The following is a 21,860-nucleotide window of genomic DNA, read 5'->3' as shown; positions in this document are numbered from 1 at the left end:
ATAAAATTCTTGAAAATATAATAAATTGTCTTATTATAAACCAAAAAGATAGTTTCTGCAGTAACCCTTGTACCTTTCTTATCATAAAATGACCATCCCAGGTCAACAAAAATCACTGGCTTCTCAGAAGTCAGAAGCCGCGGTCCGAGTTCTCCCAGTCTCTGCCGCTTCCTTCTTTCCTAGGGTGACCAGCGCTCTGTGTTATGACACCTTATGAGTTAGTAGCCCCTTGTTTGAGGATGCTACTGTTTTGGGGGGATTCGTAGCACCTGTTTTTAGGAATTGGATTTTTGATTTTTACCTTTTTGTATTATTTTCTTTCTCTGCTTAATATGTTTGTAAGATTTCTCTATGCCTTTGCTGATATTGTTAGTTAATTCTTATAATTACACACTATCGTGCACAATTAAATGTTTCCTGTGAGTAGAGTTTTGGGTTGTCTAGTCTGGAGCTGTTGAATAGTGCCAACTTGGATCATTTCATTCTTCTTTGGTGTGCATATGCATTCATTTTTAGTAAGTGCACATTAGGGGTGTGTAGCCTAAGGTTTTTCAAAACCTACTTTAATAAGGGTTCTTAAATGGTTCAACCTCCCTTCTAGCCAGCCGACCAAAGGTAGGGGAGAAAGGTTAACAGGACAAGGAGTAGAAGCAGGTCTTTGGGGCAATTCCAAACACGAATCGGCCTCAGCAGTCCAGTCCAGTCGGCAAACACCATACATGAACCAGTAGCAGGTGGAACCAGAAGAAACCAGTAGATTCCAATGATTTGGCATGAGTTTGTGCAGCAAGAAGCAGTCAGAATACCACGAGCAGTTCTTTGGCACATTTCTCTCTCTGAAGTTACAGCTTGCAAGCAACCATCAGTGAAGACCAGCAAAGCGTCATAAGGCGAACCAATGCAAGAGCGCCCTCCACTGTCTGTGGGTTTTTATCAGGTGCTCTCTCACAAGACAGCTTCCAGAAAGATATCACGTGTCTGTTCACAGCAAAGCATCCTCTCATAAGACAGTTTCCAGAAAAAACATCACATGACACTACTGAGTCTCCGAAGAAACCAGAAATGTCCACTTAAGGGGTGGGATGGTGGGGTCCTGGGAGATGCCTAAGTTAGACATTGGGAGGTCACATCACATCATCAGACAGTTTTCAAGCGGGTGTTAGCAGTTTGCACTGTGACTGACAGAGTAGGAGGCACAGGTCTCCACACCATTGTCAGTGTTCAACATCATTGTCATCGTTGGTCTCTTGAAGGTGCCATGGCTTTACAGGAATATTTACTGTGTGTTGTATGAATACTTTATAACTTAGGAGACTGAAAACTTCTTTGTGGCTATATTTTCATCAGTGGGGTATTTTAAGGACTCTCTTATTCTGGTCTTTGCACATTAAACCATCTATCCATTGTCATATTTGTAATCTTACGGCATTTTTATCTCTATAACTGTGGCTGAATTGCACGTATGTAGAGGTTGGCACTATTTTTTTTTAAATCCACATTGGATTTCTTTTTCCATTTATAATCTTGGTGTCTGAGAGATGTGCTCTTGGGTTATGGGGAGGTTTTGTCTCACCTGTGTGTTTCCCTCAGGGTGAGCACCTTTACTGGGATTCAGCCGAGCTCAGTGAGCATTCTTCAGCTCTTGATTTTAGAATTTGTATATTTTTGTTGAGCTAACTTTTTCTCAGTTTCAAGGTTGTCAAGTTTCCAAGGGTTTATTATCTCTGTTTAAATGTGGTGTTTTATAAATGGGAAGATTGAATGTGAAATCTTAGTAACCATATTTAATTTATTCCTCCTAATCCTCATGAGCACTGAGGTCTGTCTGTGTCTTTTTGCTTCATTGCTGTATTCTGTGTCTAGAACAGAGCCTGGCACACTAAACCTGCTCATAACTATTGTGGGAAGAGTGTGCATATTGGTGAGTATAGAGCTTGCTGTGGATCTGTTGCTACAATCCTTCTGTCCTGATTGGGCAGTGTAGGGTGCTGCACCCACGTCAGTAAGTGTGCTCTGAATTGTCTGCCTGCGTTACTTTGTGGGACAGTAGGGCTCCGGTGGGCTGCAGGCTGGTGTCCTTGTCTAACATTTCCTGTGTTTGTTTCTGCTGTGGGTGGAAGCAGCCCCCATGTGCAGCAGTGTGCCCTGTGAACAAACTGGCTGCAAGCCCAGGCCCAGAGCTAGAGTGCCTAGGCCGCTGTTGCTGCTTAGACGAGCGACTGACTTGGTTTGCCAGTTTCCTCATCTGTGAGAAGGAAAGGAGAAGACCCATTTCATGCTTCTTCAATGTGCTGATATGTGCTAGGTTCCCAGGGCACCAACACCATGAGCAGTGTGGATGTCAGCTGCTAGACTGGCCTGACAGTGGGAGACAAACAGAGGCATGAAAAAGATTATACAGAATTAGCAGTTTACAGAAGAGATATTAGAGCTAGAGAGATGGCTCAATGGTTAAGCGCACTTGTTGCTCTCCTAAAGGACCTGAGTTTGGTCAGGTAATTCACAATCCTGTGACTCCTGCTCCAGGAGGATCTGATGTCCCTGGCTTACACACACACACACACACACACACACACACACACACACACACAAACACAAACACACGCATACACGCACAGACACATTTAAAAACAAAAACAATTAAATATGTATAATTGATATATTGAGGCTGAGAATGTAGTTCTTTGATAAGAGTGCTTACCCAACCATGGATGTAATTAATCTTCACACCAAGAAAAAGAGGAAGGAAGGGAGGCAGGGAAGGGAGGAAAGAAAGAAATGATACGTCTAAGAAATTTTGCATTTGCTTTTATCTATTGAGTCCAGGCAGCAGAGGGTAAGTTGGACATGGGAGAAGCAGCAGCTTTATAGAAAGAGCCACAGGCCGTCTACAGCTCAGAGATGTTCTGGTGACTGTATGTAGTTCACTGCCTGACCAGAAAGTCAGTATCTTTGTCAAACAGGACACACTGTCAGAAAAATCCTATGTTGATCTGAAACCTGCCTCTTCTGTTGCTTCCTGTCGGCCTCGGCAGTAACAGCAGCCAAGGGTGGTAGCTCCAGCAGTAGCTCATTGGCTTACGTGGCCCACATTTCCCGGAATCCTCCTCCACGTGGTGTGATGTGCGAGCCATTTCTCAGCTGGTCATTGAACAATGTGTCTGCAAAATGCACGGCACAGAGCAGTAGCTGTCTGTGTCTTAATCACTCAGTCCCACAGTGAGAGGAGCTGCAAAGGAAGATGCACACGCTATTTGCATTTGGGGACAGGCTGCGTCAGTCACTGACTGCAAGCTATAAATATTTGCTTTGTCACTTAGAGCCTCATTTTCTTCCGATAGAATAAGAGGCACGACTCACAAAAGATCCTTACGGAAGTTGTCTTGATTTGAATAATTTAGAAATTAGTACAAAGAAGCTAACTATTTTGCTTTAGGGAAAAGAAAAATGTCTATCAGCCTTCACACTGTCAAATGGTTGCTAATTCTGACCTTAGTGCTTCGTGCTTCAAATCTAAGGAAAGAGTTCTGAGGTCACTCTGTGATGTTCCAGTCTAGTGTTCTGTAGAAGACCCCATGTCCCAGATGTCAGCTTCATTGCTTGAAAGCTGTCTGTTTATTAAAGTGGTGCAGCTAATGCACTACTTCTGCTCAGGCACATGGCGTATATATCAGCTCTCCCCGCCCTGTTTTATGTTTGTCATAATGACACTACTCGCCCACTTTCACTGTGATTTTGCTGTAGCCTCAGAGTTCTCCCTCCACCGTCTTGCTTTGACTGGCCAGGTCATTCAGAGGCTCGCACCGACTTCTCTGTGCAGGAAAGGGTTTTACTTGTTAGATTCTTCCTCCTCCCCATCATCCTTTCCAGCAGTAGCCACCAGGGTTGTCTGAAGTGCAGGTCAGATTGGATGCTGCCCGTTTCTCCATCCTGTCCTCTGTCACGTCAACAGCTCAGCTTTCCCACGGGGGACTGGATAGGTGCTTAGAGAGGGCCACAGTGCATCCTCACCCTGCCTTGCAAACCGTGCTTGCAATCCGATGAGCTGTGTGATACCTGCTCGAAGCTACCTTTGGACAGTCCCACGATTCCCATTTCTTTGAGACAGAGATGGGGCTTTTCCTTCCTCTTGGTGTGTATCGAGAGAGCCTCGCCTCCCTGTTCTGAGGGCATTTGTGTGAAAGTGAGATTTTTAACTTCACTTTCCATGTGGCAAATCTGAAATCACAAAGTCGGCCCCTGTTGATGCTCTCACTACTTCGTTTCTAGCATACTGGAAAATGGTCATAGCGTTCCCAGGGTTTGACTTGCGAGTGACTCATAGCCATGGCCTAGCCACGTCGTAAAATGAGATCCGAGACAGAGCTTGTTTTAAGTTGGTTGGTATTGTTTGTTGTGTTGTTAAGCTAGGAGCTTGTTTTAATCGAGCCAGTTTTAATACATGCCACTTTAGCTACAAGGATATTACTAAACATTTGACCTAGCCCCAGCACTGGCCTGCCCAAGTGAGCAGATCCTCAAGATGAGGTCGCCAACACACTGTTTGGCCATTTGCTCGGAGGCTCAGAAGACCAGGACGTTTGCCACACGAGCCATTTGGTTCTCTTCTGGTACCGACTGTGCCTCTTTGTTTATCTCAGAAGTAGAACTGGGGAAGTCTATCATGATCTGTTGTCTCCTCACTGGACCCCTTTGCCCTTCATTTTTCTATCAGACAGAAAGGGCCTGATGCTCTTGAAGGGGCGTGGCTCTACGCATTAAAGCTGATCTTGTGGTTGGAATCCCTGAGAAATCAGAGCATCGTCACATTCACCTTCTCAGCACTGCAGGACGCTTGCAGAGCCCTGCAGCTCATAGAATAGGAGCCTAGAATTTGTTCTTTTTCTTAAAGCCACAATATTAGTAAAAGGACTTAGGACCAATTAAACTTTTCTCTAGCTCTTGATTCTGTGGTTGAAAAGGGTCCTCTGAGCAGTGGGTCTGAAAGGTCCTGAGCAGAAGGAGGCGGGAGAGCCGGGGGAGGAGGCTGGATGTTATGACTGTGCTTGCTCGGGGCCGCTGAGTAACTCTGTGATAGGGCCCCAAGAGCTGTCCTGAAGGAGACCATTGAGTCCTGTGTGGTGACTCAGTAGCCGGGGAAAGCTTGTAAGTGCAGGAAAGTCCCAGGTCCATTTCGCCTGTAGTCTCTGTACTGGCTGCTTTGGGGATCTGTCAGCTCGGCCATTCACTGTGCTCTTTAAGCAGCTCAGTCAGCTGTGAAGCTGGAGAACCAAGGAAAGGGGCTGCTTGAGGAGGCAGGAAGGCCTGAGCTACATGTTCTGTCCCAACGATTACTGGTAAATGGAGCCGGATTTAGCATTTACATTTAATTTTAGTCAAAAGGCTGAGAAGTACCAGGCGTGGTGGCGCATGCAGCAGAAGCAGGCGGACCTCTCTGAGTTTGAGGCCAGCCTGGTGTGCAAAGCGAGTCTAGGACAGCCAGGGCTCTGTAGCAGAAAAGCAGAGAAGCCCTTAGTTGGCTTTCCCTGTTTTCCTTATCCATAAAGAAAGGAAAAGCAGTCGCAGGGTTGGGTGTTACATTAAATGAGCACCGTGTGAGATGTTGCGTCATAAGGCCAGGGCTCAGTACCTGACTTTCGCCTTGCACATCAGCAGTCTGTTCTCTAGCAGAGGCGCAGAGGCTTTGTATCCAGGGAGTCAGAGGCGGATCCTGTGAGGGCTAGTGAACTCTTACCTGGGACTGTCCGCCAAGGAGTGTAGCTGGGAGGAGGATTACACAAGCCTGTCCAGTTGAGACAGGTCTGCTGAGTTAAATAGGGTGGGATGGCATCTAGGCAATCAGAAGATCGCATTTTAAACAGCAAGAAAATAGTCTCTTAAAGCGGTTCCTCTGGACAGGAATGCAGCTCAGGACTAAGGTGCTTGCCCAGCACACACAGGCTCTGGGTTTCATCCCAGCCCCATAGACATGTGGACCCACATGCACGTGGACACATTTGTATATATACACGCACACATGCATGTGGACACATGTCATATATGGAAAGCTTGATGATGTCAGTTATGATATGTTATGTTGTCACTGGCCATAACTTCTCTTACTCACACCTCCAGGCAAGGAAAAATGTGCAAGATGGTGCAAGTGACAGCGAGATTCCCAAGTTTGATGGCGCTGGGTATGATAAGGATCTGGTGGAAGCCCTGGAGAGGGACATTGTGTCCAGGAACCCTAGCATTCACTGGTGAGTGAGCGTCTTGAGCTGTAGTAGAGAAGAAAACTCATCCTAAGGGTGGGTTGCTGTGGGTCTCCTGATGACGCCTTTGTCTGTAATACCCATCCTGTCAGCGTCCAACCAAGGATGCTTTCTATGTTAACTTGCTGTTGACACGCTGACAGAGTTTGCTCCCTGCATGTGTTCTAATTAATAACGCCAGGATGTTCTCGCTGATCATTTTCATATAGTAAGGATCACAATACAGTCTTATTACAAGAACAGTTTTGTAAGTAAGCAAATTTAAAGTAATAACCTGACCTTAAGTCAGAGGTGTGGCTTGAATAAGCGTGCAACTGTTCTTCCAAAGGGATGACATAGCAGACCTGGAGGAGGCTAAGAAGTTGCTCCGGGAAGCTGTCGTCCTGCCCATGTGGATGCCTGACTTTTTCAAAGGGATTAGAAGGCCATGGAAGGTGAGCATGTCTGGCAGTCTTGGAGTAGGGATGCTTGGGTAACCAAGGGCAACACTGCTGTGGACCTGTGTGCTGGCACCAACAGTCGGGCGACCGGGCAGCTCACGTTCACCTCCACACCTGGCTGGGAATTCGTAGTTTAGATGCTGCGGCCGCATAGCAAGAGAGATGGGCTTAGAGCAGAGAGGCTGCCATCTTCAAAGCCATGGGTTTCAGGGGCTGAGATAGAGGCTAATTTTTAAGAACGTTTGGATGTCTTTTTCTGTAAATATAAAGTTAAGCAAATTAAACTGTGTCTTTGTGTGTGTGTGTGTGTATAGGAACATGTGCACAAAAGTGCAGGTGACCCCACAGACCAGAAGAGGGTGTTGCATCCCCTACAGCTGGAGAACAAGAGCTCGTGAGTCTTATGTGGGTGCTGGGAGCTGAGTGTAGCTCCTTTGCGAGAGCAGCACACTGTCTTCACCACAGAGCCATCTCCTGGGCCCCAGGACAGCTATGCATACTTCCCACACGCCAAGATCATAGACGTGAGCCAACTTCCCACACGCCAAGATCGTAGACGTGAGCCACCGTACCTGCTCAGACCTCCAGTTATGAGCTTTTTTCTGGCTGCCTCTGACCCGAGAGAGACAAGAGCTGGCTTGTTTCCTTATTTGTTTGTTGTTTGTTTTTTGAGGCAGGGTTTCTCTCTGTATACCTGGCTGTCCTGGAACTCACTCTGTAGACCAAGCCCTGAACTCAGAAATCCTCCTGCCTCAGCCTCCAGACTGCTGGGATTAAAGGTGTGTGCCACCACACCTGGCATTCATCATTTTCTTGATACACTTGCTAAATGCACGGATCTCACCATGACAACAGGGGAGTAATGGTTTAGTGGGCATCCTCACGTATACTGGTATTATCAGATGATGGTAGTTTTTGGAAAGCATTTAAATATAGTGTGTTGTTTAACTCATCTTGAAATTTCAGGGTGTGCTGATGGTTGGCCCCCCAGGCACTGGTAAGACTATGCTGGCTAAAGCGGTTGCCACTGAATGTGGGACAACCTTTTTCAACGTCTCCTCTTCTACCCTGACATCTAAGTACAGAGGCGAGTCTGAGAAGTTGGTCCGACTGTTGTTTGAAATGGTAAGTGATTGATGCTGTATGCAGATTTCCAAACACTGTTTGACTGTATGGGCATTGTGGTTCCTCAGAATCCAGGTCTGTCCCTTGTGATCTTCTGAGAGCAGCATGGGAAGTTGTACCAGTTATTGACACACCATTCACAGTGGACTTTGTGGAATTCTTGGTGTGTCTTCAGTGGATCTTTCTCTATGAGATGGAAAGGGGCCTTTTGGCAGTGAGGGTGATTGGCAGTTTGGGCATCTAGCACAAGGATGAGACAGAAGACTTTAAAAGTCAGCTGGAGGCAGATCTGTCATTAGTTATTGATTTATTTAAAATTGTTGCCAGGAAGATTTTTTTTTTCATGATGGAAAATTTTCATCATAAAACAAGGAAGAATTGGCAGGCATGGCGGCGTCTGCCTTGGGCAGCAGACAGGTGGATCTCTGAGTTTGAGTTTGAGGCTAGGCTATTCTACATAGCCACTTCCAGACCAGTCAGAGCTGCACAGTGAGACCTGCCTCAAAATAATGACAAATAAACAGTAGAAACATATGAATCTCTGTGTACCTTTCACCCAGCATCACCAACTGTGTAAGTTTTATTATTGAATTGGCTGTTCCTAAGATAATCGTTAGTGGTGGCACTTTTAATAGACAAAGATTGCCACCTTCATTCACCACTATTTTAGAAGGAAAACCAAAAGCTACTTAAACATCCAGAGCACTTTACGAGATCACTGAATAGTCGCTTTCACATATTCTCCCCAAGGCTAGGTTCTATGCCCCTACCACGATCTTCATCGACGAAATTGATTCTATCTGCAGTCGAAGAGGGACGTCCGATGAGCATGAGGCAAGCCGCAGAGTCAAGTCGGAGCTCCTCATCCAGATGGATGGTAACTGTCACATGATGAGTGTCTCAAACTACCCATCCTTCTCAACTTTGTCTGGGTCCATGCTCTGCAAGTTCTCAGTGAACGGGTCCGAAAGCAGCTGCGACTCACTTTTAATCATTCGCTCAAACCACCCACTGGTTCCTGTATCCTAAGTATCCCAGGATCCTTACAGTCAACCACGCACAGGCCGGGTGGTAGGTTATGGAGCCAAGGCCTACCATGCCCACCAAGGCTCTAAAGGTGTGCCTGGGCCTTCAGACCACCGGAGGGCTCTGCAGGGGCTACACAATTTCAACAATAACACCAAGGCACATTTTCTGGTTTTGCTTTAATCCTCTCACAAGTAAGTAGTAGAGTATTCCAGGGTTCACAAAACCTGGGAGCGTCCCAAAGCATGGAGACAGAAGCAGAGGGAGAGGGCAGCTAGTCTCTTATTTACTCAAACACCGAGCCCTCTGAAAAGTCTTCCAGCTAAGACTTAGGAAGTTTTGAAAATTATGCTTTTCTTTCAAAAGATATGTTCTTTATCTTAATTTAATGAGTCATGGAGCCTTATTTTTACAATGAGTTAATACTTTGAACAGTCTGTCTGTTTGTCTGTCTATGTATGTATGTATGTATGTATCTACTTCCCTATCTGCTTACTTATGGTGCTGGGGCTAGAAACCTTGTGTCTGATAGGCAAACACCACTGAGCCAATACCTAGCCTTCTTATATTTTGGTTTCTAATGGCAAATATTAATAGATACAGTTTACACAATGATAGCCCTTTGGAGTTCCAGAGATTTTTAAGAACATCAAAAATTCTGAGACAAAACCTTTGAGACTAACCAGTTGCTACATCAGAGGCAAACAACTGCCTAGAAAGTCACACAGTGGTCCCCTCTGTGGCAGAAGGGAACTCTAGGTATAGGAGTCACAGTGGTCAGGTGGGAGGGCTGCAGCTTGAGAGGCAGAGGGGCTTTGATGCACTGGCCAGAATTGTCCAGAGAACAAGGAAAAGCATTTGGGGAGTCATGAAAGAGAGTTAGGGGTGCAGTACTATCAAGAGTCAGCTCACTCTGGTAGTTGTGTGAGAGACAAGAGTCTGTTTAAACAGTCCGAAAGAAAAGATAAAAATGTGTCTAACATATCCAGCAAGTGTTGTTTCTGATAATCCACCATCTTTGGACACCCAGTGTCTTGGTTACTATTCTGTTTCTGTGAAGAGACATCACGACCAAGGCAACTTACAAAAGAAAGCATTTAATTGGGGTCTTGCTTCCAGTTCCAGAGGGTAAGTCATTACTATCATGGTGGGGGTGCCTGGCAGGCATAGTGCTGGAGAGATGGCTTAAGAGCTCACATCTGATTTGCAACTTGGGCTGGGCTTTTGAAACCTCAAAGCCCACCCCCAATGACACACTTCCTCCAAGAAGACCACACCTCCTAATTCTTTCCAAACAGTTCCACAAACTTTGGATCTTGCAGTCAAACATCTGAACAAATGGGGACCATTTTCATTCAAACCCCTACACTTAGGATGGATGGTACACAATGCCAGGCTCTTAGAGACAAGCAATGACATTGTGTGCCAGGACACCTGGCCCTCACTCAGTCCATTTCATTGCCTATATTTAAAATTGGGGCCAGGGCATAACTGAATACACATTTAGCTAGCAGGATTTCATTCAACATTACTTATGGCTGTTTGTTAGTTGGAGAAATTTATTCCTCATAAGAATGATTTAAGAAGACATTTAGTAGTGACTTATTTATTATACATGTTGAACTGGGTTGCTTGAAATCTACTACTTTGACAATTATGTTTGTGAACTTATGTATGAAATGATATTTCACAGTGCATTGCCTTGAGCCAATTGTGTATCCTCAAAGTTTTTTTATTATTGTTATTGTTTTGTTGTTGTTTTTGAGACAGATTCTCTCTGTTTTGTAGATCTTGCTGACTTTGAACTTTCTACATAGACCAGGCTAGCCTTGAACTCACATAGATTCACCTGCTTCTGCCTCCCAGTCGCTGGGATTAAAAATGTGCACTACTACGCCCTGATAAAAGTTTTAATCCTAAAACTGTAATTGTGAAGAAGCAGACAATATTTTCTCTGGTCATAAAGCACTATGCAGTGTTTCAGCTGTTCTTTTTTTTTTTTGTTTGTTTGTTTTTTTTCGAGACAGGGTTTCTCTGTATAGCTCTGGCTGTCCTGGAACTCACTTTGTAGACCAGGCTGGCCTCGAACTCAGAAATCCACCTGCCTCTGCCTCCCGAGTGCTGGGATTAAAGGCGTGCGCCACCACGCCTGGCTTCAGCTGTTCTTATTGAGAAATCCAACTAAATTACCAACCCTCCCCCCAAATAAATCAGAAAAGAGGCAGTTTATAGGGAAAACATGAGAGGATGAGTGGACCAGACTCCGAGTCTTCGGAAGCAATATGCATGGCTTTCTTACAGAAAGCCGGGAAGGAGCCCTGCCTTAGGCTGCTGGATTCTTCAGCTCCTTAGTTTTGTTCTATGTTGATGCGTGGTTTTGCCACGCTGCTATTGAAGTCACAGAGGCCCCACCAAGAGCTGTGGCTAACACTTAGAGATGCTGGCTGAGGGAAAGGATTTCAGTCATCGCCGTGACACTGACACCCCTCCCTGCTCCCTGTGCCCAGGAGTTGGAGGAGCCTTAGAAAACGATGACCCATCCAAAATGGTGATGGTCCTGGCTGCTACGAACTTCCCCTGGGACATTGATGAGGCTCTGCGCAGGAGACTAGAGAAAAGGATTTACATTCCTCTCCCGACAGGTATGATGCCTGCCTGCTGTCATTTCCTGTTAACCCTTTTCTTTCTTTCTTTCTTTCTTTCTTTCTTTCTTTCTTTCTTTCTTTCTTTCTTTCTTTCTTTCTTTCTGGTTTTTCAAGACAAGGTTTCTCTGTGTAGCCTTGGCTGTCCTGGAACTCACTCTGTAGACCAGGCTGGCCTCGAACTTAGGAATCTGCCTGCCTCTGCCTCCGGAGTGCTGGGATTAAAGGCAAGCACCACCACGCCCGGCGTCTTTTAACCCTTTTCTATTTATTTAAGTCTGCATCACTAGCACTTTGTTTGAAGACCTCTATGGTCCAAGTGATGGAAGTAGAGGCCACGTGACGTCCTCTGCATCTCAGGAAACTCAGCTTCAGAGCAGTGCCTGTGCTGATAAGTTTGGCACCACTTGAGTTCTTACTTTTAAAATTGGGTTTCACTAACCCTTATTTAAATCTTTATAAAAAGTTGTCTTAGGTGCTTTGAAAAGTGATTTCCTCTTGAATGTTGAAGTTTCCTTAAGCTGTTTTTATCTTTTTCCTTTGAGATGAATGTATATGTAATGAAAGGTGTGTATCCTAAGTGTTTGATTGGATGAGTTCTTTGAACTGTGTCGTCAAGTCGAATCGGCATCCTAGACAGGATGTGGGGACTTTCTGTCACCCCAGAAGGCCTGTGTGCCTCGGCCCTTCACCCAACTCTCCATTTCTGGTCCCCAATCACCACAGGCCAGCTTCTCTTTGCTAAGCCTTGCATACACAGGATCAGGACAGTGTAGTCACTGGGGACGCTCATCCTGCATCAGTTTCCTCTCTGTGTGATGTTGCTGCCGCCGCCGCCGTGTGTTGGTGCCCCGGCTGATGGACACAGGAGTTGCTTTACTTTCTGGCTGTCAGTATTATTTTTATGGATGACTGTTTTCAGGTCTTTGGGATTATGCAACTAGGATAGATGAGTCAGTCAGAGGGGAGGTATATGCTCAACTTTATAAGACTGATGCTGTGCCCACTTCTAACAAGGCACCTGTACTGAACTTTATAAGAAATACGCACACCTGAGTGGTCGTCCTGTGTTATATTGTCACCGTCATTATCACCATCAATAAATGGAAGTCCAGCTCTGCTGCAGCCTGGCCTATAGCAGCTGTCACCCATGTTTCTGTTATTTGCTCTGGTCCACGTGAAATGGAGTCTCACTGTGTCAGTCTGTGTTCTCTGAGGACTTAAGATATTGAGCTTATGTAGTACTTCCTCCCATTTTATAATCTTAGTATTTTATTCATACTTTATATAAATTCTCTTTACATTAGTTTTTTTTTTAATAATTTTTCTTCCAGTAGTTTGTTTTTCAATCTTCCTAAAGTTATTTCTTGATAGCCAGAGTACTTTAATTTGGTAAAGACCTTTTGTCAGGTTTTTTGTATTGTTTTGTTTTTTATTAACAGGGCTTCCTGCATCTTAGGAAATTTTGCTTGCCCCTAGGCTGCAAGGTTTTCTTCCTCTGTTGACTTTTAGAAACTATATTTAGCTCTGTGACTTTCCTTGAATTAATTGTGTGCGTAGGTTGGCTTTTATTTCTTCCATGTGTGTATTCCGTTCTAGAACCATTGAAAGGAATTTTCTCAATTTAATAAAAATCTTAAAAACTGGCATCTTGGAGAGTGTATTCTTGACAGTAGTGGAATTGAATTAGGAATCTGTAGGATATTTAGCTTACCCCAATATCTTACCTACTAAACAAGTTTAACTCTGAATAACAAAAGGGCCTAAGAAAATTGGAAAAATAGAAAATATTTTTTCTTGGTAGAAAAATATGTCACACTAAATATTGTGATATGAAGGTGACATAGTTTTTTAAGGTCTGTAAACATGTATATTAAAAAGGAAGGCTTGAAGCCTAGACAGATGGCTCAGCAGTACTGACTGTTCTTCTAGAGGTTCTGAGTTCAATTCCCAGCAACCACATGGTGGCTCACAACCATCTGTAATGGGATCTGATGCCCTCTTCTGGTGTGGCAGAGGACAGCTGCAGTGTAGTCATATACATAAAAAATTTTTTTTAAAAATCTTTAAAAAGAAAGAGAGAAGGCTTGAGTTGATACTATTTTAGCCTGTTCGGTTTCACAGGCAGCCATGGGGAAGCCCACATAGGAACTGAAGGCTTCTACTCACAGCCACTACCTTGCCAGTCATGGCAATGAGCTGCTTCTGGATTGACTACTCCAGGCCTGTAGTACAACCTCAGGAGATACTTTCTGTCCTATTTAGCTTAACTGTGCACTTGGCACAGCCCAGAGTCTCACAGCCTAGAGAAGGGAGTCTCAGTGGATTGCCTGTGAGCCTCAGATTGGCCTGTGAGCGAGTCTGCGGGGAGTTGTCTTGATTGCTAGTTGATGCAGGTGGGGCCAGACCGCTGTGGGTAGCACAGTTCTGACGCAGCTGGACCCAGGCTATATCAGAAAGCCAGCTAGGTGTGAGTCTGTGTGCCATCAAGCAGTGTTCCTCCACATTTCCGCTGGCAAGTTCACAGTGTACAGGGTGAGCTGCCATGGTAGAGACCCAGGAAGAGCTGATGCCACGGGCAGTTAAGACAGAAGCCCATCTTCCTCCAGGCTCCCTCCCATTTTCTGGGTGAGGCCAGTGTTTTAACTATCGAAGCCTTCAGTTGAAGAGGTGAGGCCCAGCCACCCCTCAGAGCAGGTGGGAACTCAAGTTACAGATGGTTGTGAGTTACTGCGTTAGTGCTGGGAACCAATCCAGGACTCTCGCAAAGTCACCAACTAAAATACTGGCCTCCAGAATAAAACTAGGCATACCCTTTGGACACTTGGTCCCAGCCAGGCTGAGCATAAAGATTAGCCATCACAGACCCCAAGCCAGACATTCTAGATACGCTGCTTATGGATTCCTGACTCATGGAAACTGTAAGACTAATACATTACTTCAGGCCTCTGTATTTCAGTTTAATGTTTACTCAAAATAAGGTTGTCATTTCCTACTTTATGATAGCCATTCTAACCTTTAGACAACCCTGTTTCTAGTCACTGTTGTTCAGTTTTCTTGATTTATTTGCATATTTCTTCTTCTTTCTTCTTTCTTCTTTCTTCTTCTTCTTCTTCTTCTTCTTCTTCTTCTTCTTCTTCTTCTTTCTTCTTCTTTCTTCTTCTTCTTTCTTCTTCTTTCTTCTTCTTCTTTCTTCTTCTTTCTTCTTCTTCTTCTTTCTTCTTCTTCTTCTTCTTCTTCTTCTTCTTCTTCTTCTTCTTCTTCTTCTTCTTCTTCTTTCTTCTTCTTCTTCTTCTTTCTTCTTCTTCTTCTTTCTTCTTCTTTCTTCTTCTTCTTTCTTCTTCTTTTGGTTTTTTGAGACAGGGTTTCTCTGTGTAGCCCTGGCTGTCCTGGAACTCACTCTGTAGACCACGCTGGCCTCGAACTCAGAAATCCACCTGCCTCTGCCTCCCAAGTGCTGGGATTAAAGACGTGCCTCACCACTGCCCAACTCTTTTTTTTTTTTAAAGATTTATTTATTTATTGTATGTGAGTACACTGTTGCTGTCTTCAGACACACCAGAAGAGGACATCGGATCCCATTAATGATAGTTACGAGCCACCATGTGGTTGCTGGGAATTGAACTCAGGACTTCTGGAAGAACAGTCGGTGCTCATAACCACTGAGACACCTCTCCAGCCCCCCCATTTTTCTGTTTCTTAATACACCGTGTGATTTATATCGTATGCTTTATATTGTAGAGCGTCTGGGTATTGCTTGGCTATAAACTGTGTTCCTGCTGGCACTCAGAGGCAAAACTAAGAAAAACTCATCTTAAAATTCTTGGGGCTGGAAAGATGGCCAGTGGTTTAAGAGCACTGGCTGCCTTTTGAGAGAGTGCTGGGTCGATTCCCAGCACTAACATGGTAGCTCACAACCATCTATAACTTGAGTCCCAGGGGATCCAAAGCCATCCGCTAGCCTCTGCAGCATTATACACCCAGGGTCATAGCCAGACAAGCAGGTGAACACCCAGACATGAAAACGCCTGGCCTCGTGACTTCGCCTAAGATTGTAGTTGTTTACCATAGGAGGGCGGGTCTAGTGTCAGTTGTCCCTCCGTGGGTAGAAGGGGAAGCCTTGCCTATGAATTTTGGAACTGTACTTTTGTAACCTATTACTTGATCTCTCCTGTGACTTGACCTCCAGGCTAGCTAACATAATTAATTGGTAGAACTTCATCTCACAGGCCCTCCTGTATGTCACCTACCCTAACTGTCACTTTTATTCTGCTACTTTTAATAATCTTATGACTTAAACACATTTCTTTTTCTTACAGTAGGGCTTAATTACTGGTTGAGCTTACGAGACAATCTTACCTAAAGCAGTGGCTGAAGTGCCTCCACTTAGAGACTCAGCCGTCATGACTGTCAGAATGTGTCTCTGTGCCAGTGACCTGAGCATGTTTGTCCCAAAGGCCCCAGGCTCATTTCCATCTCCAGAACCGGTGCCTGAGGGAGAAGAGTTCCGAGTTGTGCCCTTTTCCCCCAAGCATTGGAAGATGCTTGTCCGTTGTCCCCCACTGTGACTGCTCGCGCCCTATTGTCTCTCTCAGCTGGGTGTGCGTGAACTTGGGGCCAAATCATTTATTAGCTTTCTCTGTTTGTTCAATAATTGGCAAGTCAAATGCTCTTGTCCCCACTTCTAGGAAAGAGACAGGACATCTTCAGAACTCAGCATTCCCCAGAGTGTCCCCCCAAGCACACTCCCTTCCAGGCCTGCTGCTAACCGCTGTTGTCCCTTTTATAAAAATGATTTATTGTTTTTCCTTGTAATTATATCACTTAATAATATATTTCCACACAGTTTTATTTCTTTTGCAATTTTACATAAATTCGGTCACAAAATGGTGTCTGTTGGTCTGCTGCTTTTGCTCAGATGCTTCCTCATGCAGATGTAGTTCCACTCTGGAGCCCTGTGTCATTGCATGCAGATGTAGCTCCACTCTGGAGCCGTGTGCCGTTGCATGCAGATGTAGCTCCATCCTGGAGCCGTGTGCCATTGCATGCAGATGTAGCTTCATTCTGGAGCTGTGTGCCATTGCATGCAGATGTAGTTCCATCCTGGAGCTGTGTGCTATTCTCATGTGTTCATTTTTAGTTGCTATTGTGAGCACCATAGCCTGGTTGCATTAAACAACAGAAATCCACTTGCTCATGAAGTCACAAAGTCCAAGACCAAGGTGTCATGGAGCCCAGGTGTGGGGTGCATGCCAGGGTAGATCTTTCTCACATGTAAGTGTTGGAGATACCAAACCCCCCTGTTATTTAGCAATGGGATAATGGAGAAGAGGAAGCTCTGCTTAAAGCCATCATCTCCATCACAGAGCTGGTTCTGCATGCAGGGAAGGAGCGACAAAGGAGAGAGGAATCCAGGGAGGAATTTGGGCATTCCTGGGCACCACAGAGGTCCCTCAGGGCCACAGGCACTGCCTCTCCTCATTCCTTTGGTGGTTGCTGTGGCTGGTAGGGAACTTTACCTTGAAGGGGACTAAGAGACCAGGCACATCTCTGTCAGATTAACCCTGAACTAGGACACGATAGTTCTCTAATACTTAACCTATCTATGTGCAGGATGAGTGGAATCTGCCCAGAGGATAAGCCAGCCAGGACGACAGACATAGGAGGAAGGGACAGATGCCAGGTCTTCTCATCCTGCCATGGGACATCTGTAGACCCAGGGGAAGACCGTGTGTCCTCCTAGAGTGGCTGCCCAGGCTCTAGGAAAGGAGCTGAAGCCACTGTAGACAGTCATGCTGTAGTACAGGTATTGTCCAGCAAGGCTGTGCGGAGTCACCAACAGTGTAGACTGGCTGTGTGTCCCGCAGAGTGAACGTGGTTATGTCACCTGAGCAAGTGAGGAGAAAGGGATTATAACGCTTTCCTCAGGATCAAGGCTGTGTAGACATCTTTTACTCTGAGACCCTTCTCTTTGCCTGGTAGATGCCATCTTCCTCTGGTATCCACACATGACCTCCCTCCTGAGTACATCTGTGCCCTAAACTCTCTGTAAGAACACTGGCTACATTGGGTTAGGACACAGTCGCATGATCTCATCGTGTCTTTTAAGAAAACTTGTCACGGGCTGATGAGATGGCTCTGGTTAAGAGCACTGACTGCTCTTCCAGAGGTCATGAGTTCAAATCCTAGCAACCACATAGTGGCTCACAACCACCTATCTTGAGAAACAAATGAGAAACCTTTGGGCTGGGGTGAGCAGGGCCGGAGCAAAAGGGAGAAAAGAAGAGGAGAGGGGGAGGGGGAGGGAAAGGAAAAAGGAAAGGAAAAAGGAAAGGAAAAAGGAAAGGAAAAAGGAAAGGAAAAAGGAAAGGAAAAGAAAGGAAAGGAAAAAGGAAAGGAAAAAGGAAAGGAAAGGAAAAAAGGAAAAAGGAAAGGAAAAAGGAAAGGAAAGGAAAGGAAAGGAAAGGAAAGGAAAGGAAAGGAAAGGAAAGGAAAGGAAAGGAAAGGAAAGGGAGATGGAAGGAAGGAAGGAAGGAAAGAAAGAAAATCTGTCACTAAGTGCAGTCAAACTCCAAAGGACTTGAGGTTAGGACTTCAGCATAAGAATATTTGGGAACATGGTTTTTGTGATAATAGGAATCCCCAATTCAAGTGTGTTCTACATGATAAGTTCTTCCCTTGTGCGTCTGTGGTGTGTGTATGGTGTGTGCATAGCCACATGCAGGTGCTCATGTGTGCGTGAGTGCTGTGTGTGTGCCTCTGGAGGCCAGAGGTCAGTGCTGAGGGTCTTCCTCTGTCCCCCTCCTCGTTCTCCCTCACTTGGAGCTTGTTGGCTGACTAGACTAGCTGGCCCGAGAGCCTTCAGGACCTGTGTCTGTCCCGCCCAGCTCAGGGATGGCGGTTCATGCTGCTTGCTCAGACTTTGATGTGGGTGCTAGGTATCCAGACCCGGTCCTCATCTTCCATGATAAATGGTTTATCTGCTGAGCTGTCTCTGCGGCCCCAGTGCTCCTCTATAAAAACCTGTATCTTGAGAGTGCTCCCTGAGATCATTAACTGTTTTCCTCGTTACCTCCTGAAATAATATAATCTCACGTTTATTTTACATGTAATGCATTGGTGCTGATTTTTGTGTATAGTGTGGGGGAAACTGGATCCCATTTCCCTGGGGATAGGTTTGCTTTTCTTCATTGCCCAACCCACCTGTCATCACTGGGAGCCTAGCGCCTACCTCAGTCTCATTTCTGTCCCACTGATCTGTTCATCTCCAGAGAGTCCCACCGGCAGGCATGATGCTGTTGCTCTGCAGGCCATCGGATAAATGGTCAGCAGCAACTCGTCCTACCCTGCTGCTCTCCCAGAGCATCCCGGGTCATGCCACTCTGTGAGCAGACCTCTTCAGACATTTTGTGGAAATGCTTTGATGTTAGGAACTGGGGGAAGAATTGTAAGTGTCATGAAAGATAGCACTAATAAAGATAAACAGGTAAGGGCGGACTCTGGTTAGACAACGCTGAGGTGCGGTGTGAATGTAGGCCATGATGGGGTAGATACCAGGAAGCCAGCAGTCAGGGGCACTGCACTTTGAATTGTGTTTCAGGTACTTACCGTGGCCCTGCTGCTGTACGCCCTGATAATAGTGAAAGTGTGCATATGTGTCTTTGTTCTCAGGAAATGCACGCTCATGAGAGTGTGGGTATAATGTTACCTGCAGCCAGCTCTCAATTTACACGTGTGTGTGTGTGTGTGTGTGTGTATGTGGGGTGTGAGGTAGGGAGCTGGAGTGGTACTATTAGCCTCTAGTGAATGGTGAAGAGATGTAAATGATTTTTAGCCTCTAGTGAATGGTGAAGAGATGTAAATGATTTAAAATTTCTTAAAATAATAGTTGAGGAAATTTAACTTTCTTTTGTATCTTAGGAGAGACCCAGGTAAACCTGTCATGGCCTGTCATAGTGTTTCGTTCAAGCAGGTCTTCCTCAAACTATAGCAATGAGATGCCAAGTGGCTCAGCACAGAGCTGTGCCCACGTCATGGGAGGAAGCCATGCTGGCACCAAGTGCCCCTGGGCTAGCGCCCTAAGGAGGAACTTCACTGGAGGATGCTTGTGCTCGCCGTGTCTCAGGAGCTCTTCTGAACCTTGGACAGGAGCTCCTTAACCCTGTCATCAGGGCTATTCTGCGGAGTTACTCCATTCTGTCTCTTTTGATAAACTAGACCAGATAGTTTTTCTATTTTAAAAGTAATTCTATGTGTATAGGTATTTTGCCAGCCTGTATTAGAACCACATGCATTGCAATGCCTACAGAGGCCAGGAGAGGGCAACAGGTCCCCTGGAACTGGAGTCACAGATCATGTGTCAGCTACATGTGGGTGCTTGGAATTGAATCCAGGGCCTCTGCAAGAACAGCCAGTGCTCCTGACTGCTGAGCTGCCTCTGCAGCCCCCAGATGATTTTACTTAGAAGCAGTTCCGGTGCTTGAAGACAGTATTACTCTTCCGTAGAGAGCTCAGAGCTGGTTCTCCCAGCAGGCATCTGGTGTCTATAAGGAGAATTGCGTCCCATCAGGTTTCAGTGACCACATACAGAAGGTAGAGAGACTGCATTGCGTGGCAAATAGAAGTGCTCAGGGTCTCTTCTTTCCACTGCTCTCCTTTTCTCTTTTCTGGATGTTAAAATGGGATCCCAGCAAAAGGAGTAGTATGTTTACATGAGCCATTCTATCTTCCAACAGCAAAAGGAAGAGCGGAGCTCCTGAAGATCAGCCTCCGGGAGGTAGAGCTGGACCCCGATGTCCACCTGGAGGACATCGCCGACAAGACGGAGGGCTACTCGGGTGCCGACATCACTAACATCTGCAGGTGTGTCTTGGTGACCTGTGGCCAGTTTTAGGTGTGCAGGACTCCTGGCCTTAAAGTCAGTGCTGTTAGCCCCAAACCTGAGGTCAGCACCCTGTTTTCTGGAGGTTTGCACTTATTTTTTTCTTTTCAAATAGCTTTACTTTCTTTTTAAAAAATTATTTATTTTTTAATTATAATATAATCACTACAACATTCTTCCTTCCCTTTGCTTCCACCAACCTGACTGCCTGAACATGAATAACAACAGCCATGCTAACACCCAGGCAGCAAATCTCAGGAGACCTCAGTGGCCTAGATGGAGAACAGCGGGCAGCCAAGGAGTGCTGAGCACAGAGAGACAGTCTTTCTGTGTGCAGGGCACAAATGGCCAGCTCTAAAACACACACAGCATTGTATCAGTACAGAGTCCCTTAACACACACTGACACGTACATAATGTTAATACACACAGACACGTACATAATATTAATACACACAGACACGTACATAATATGATGACTTTTGCTTTCGCTTGCTCAATTCTGGATACCGGGTCCTCCCTCTGTTGCTCAGACTGTAAGTTCTTGCTGCTCCTGCCTGTGTCTCAGAAGTGCTAGGATTACAGACACTCTCTTGGGGTATTGGCTCCAAACATAGGAGGCTTGACAGTGCGGGGCAAGTGCTCCACCAGCGAGCTCTCTCTCCTAGACTTTTGGTTGCTCTAAGAAACACTGTGTCTTACTTGGCAACAATAGCTGAGTGACCCCTTAGCTAATCAGCTTCAGGGTGGAGCCCAGCCGAACTATGGAAGCAATAGTGTGTAGCTTTATTGAGCAAATTTGGACCACATGAGGATGAGCAAAGTTGATCAGTTTCATCGATACAGTTTTCAGTTCCCTTCCATTTTAAGGACTCCGTGACTTTAGATGCATCACTGGGAAAAGAGAACTTTTAGTTCTTATGTGGAGAAGTCTGCCTACAGTGCTCCACACTTTCCCTTAAAGCCTTGGCATCTGTCCCTCTGGTGTTTCCTGCTAGTGGTTTTTGGTGGGTGCATTCCAGTCTAGAGGCCTCAGGCTCACTATAGTTTCCACAGCCTCTGTAGTAAAACCCTGGCAGACCTGAAGGTGTGGCTGGCTTGTCCTTCCTGGTCGGTCTTGTGAGGACTCAGCCATTTCTTCTAAAGCTTTGTGTTTGTTTACAGTTGCTCAGGAGAAGCGTCCCACAGACATCCCGAGGCAGCCTGCATAGGGAGATGCTCACATCCCTGCCTTTACACCACGCCGAGGCTGTACACTGACTTATTGGCTATAGAATTGACTCATTTTAACATTAGCCAGATGTTCATTCCAAGTGTGCAATTCTGTATTCCAAAATTGATTTCCTCTTCCTAAACTTCCAGGCTGATTTTGAGGCACAGAGAAGAAAACCGGGTACTAGCTGAGCTTGTCCCAGGCCTCCGAACACTCCTCAACGCCTATCCTGTTTTGGGGTGTGTGTGTGTGTGTGTGTGTGTGTTTGTAGGTGTAGACT

The 21,860-nt window shown here is 45.6% G+C and overlaps 1 protein-coding gene across 8 annotated transcripts in view; it reads left to right on the top strand.

The window, feature by feature from the left end:
• The window catches only part of Katnal1 (katanin catalytic subunit A1 like 1), a 55,607-nt gene that overhangs the window by 28,214 nt on the left and 5,533 nt on the right, over nucleotides 1-21,860 (top strand). For all 8 annotated transcript variants that reach the window (XM_085837463.1, XM_085837461.1, XM_085837462.1 and 5 more), the window contains 6 exons: nucleotides 6,120-6,242; nucleotides 6,583-6,688; nucleotides 7,661-7,819; nucleotides 8,570-8,696; nucleotides 11,353-11,487; nucleotides 20,223-20,349. In XM_085837463.1, the coding sequence (XP_085693589.1) occupies nucleotides 6,120-6,242; nucleotides 6,583-6,688; nucleotides 7,661-7,819; nucleotides 8,570-8,696; nucleotides 11,353-11,487; nucleotides 20,223-20,349 (777 nt within the window). The remainder of the gene's footprint in view (nucleotides 1-6,119; nucleotides 6,243-6,582; nucleotides 6,689-7,660; nucleotides 7,820-8,569; nucleotides 8,697-11,352; nucleotides 11,488-20,222; nucleotides 20,350-21,860) is intronic.

This window comes from Mus caroli, unplaced genomic scaffold (assembly GCF_978045245.1).
Source record: "Mus caroli unplaced genomic scaffold, Mus_caroli_1 scaffold_4, whole genome shotgun sequence".
Lineage (NCBI taxonomy): Eukaryota > Metazoa > Chordata > Mammalia > Rodentia > Muridae > Mus > Mus caroli.
This window is presented reverse-complemented; position numbering and strand designations above follow the sequence as displayed.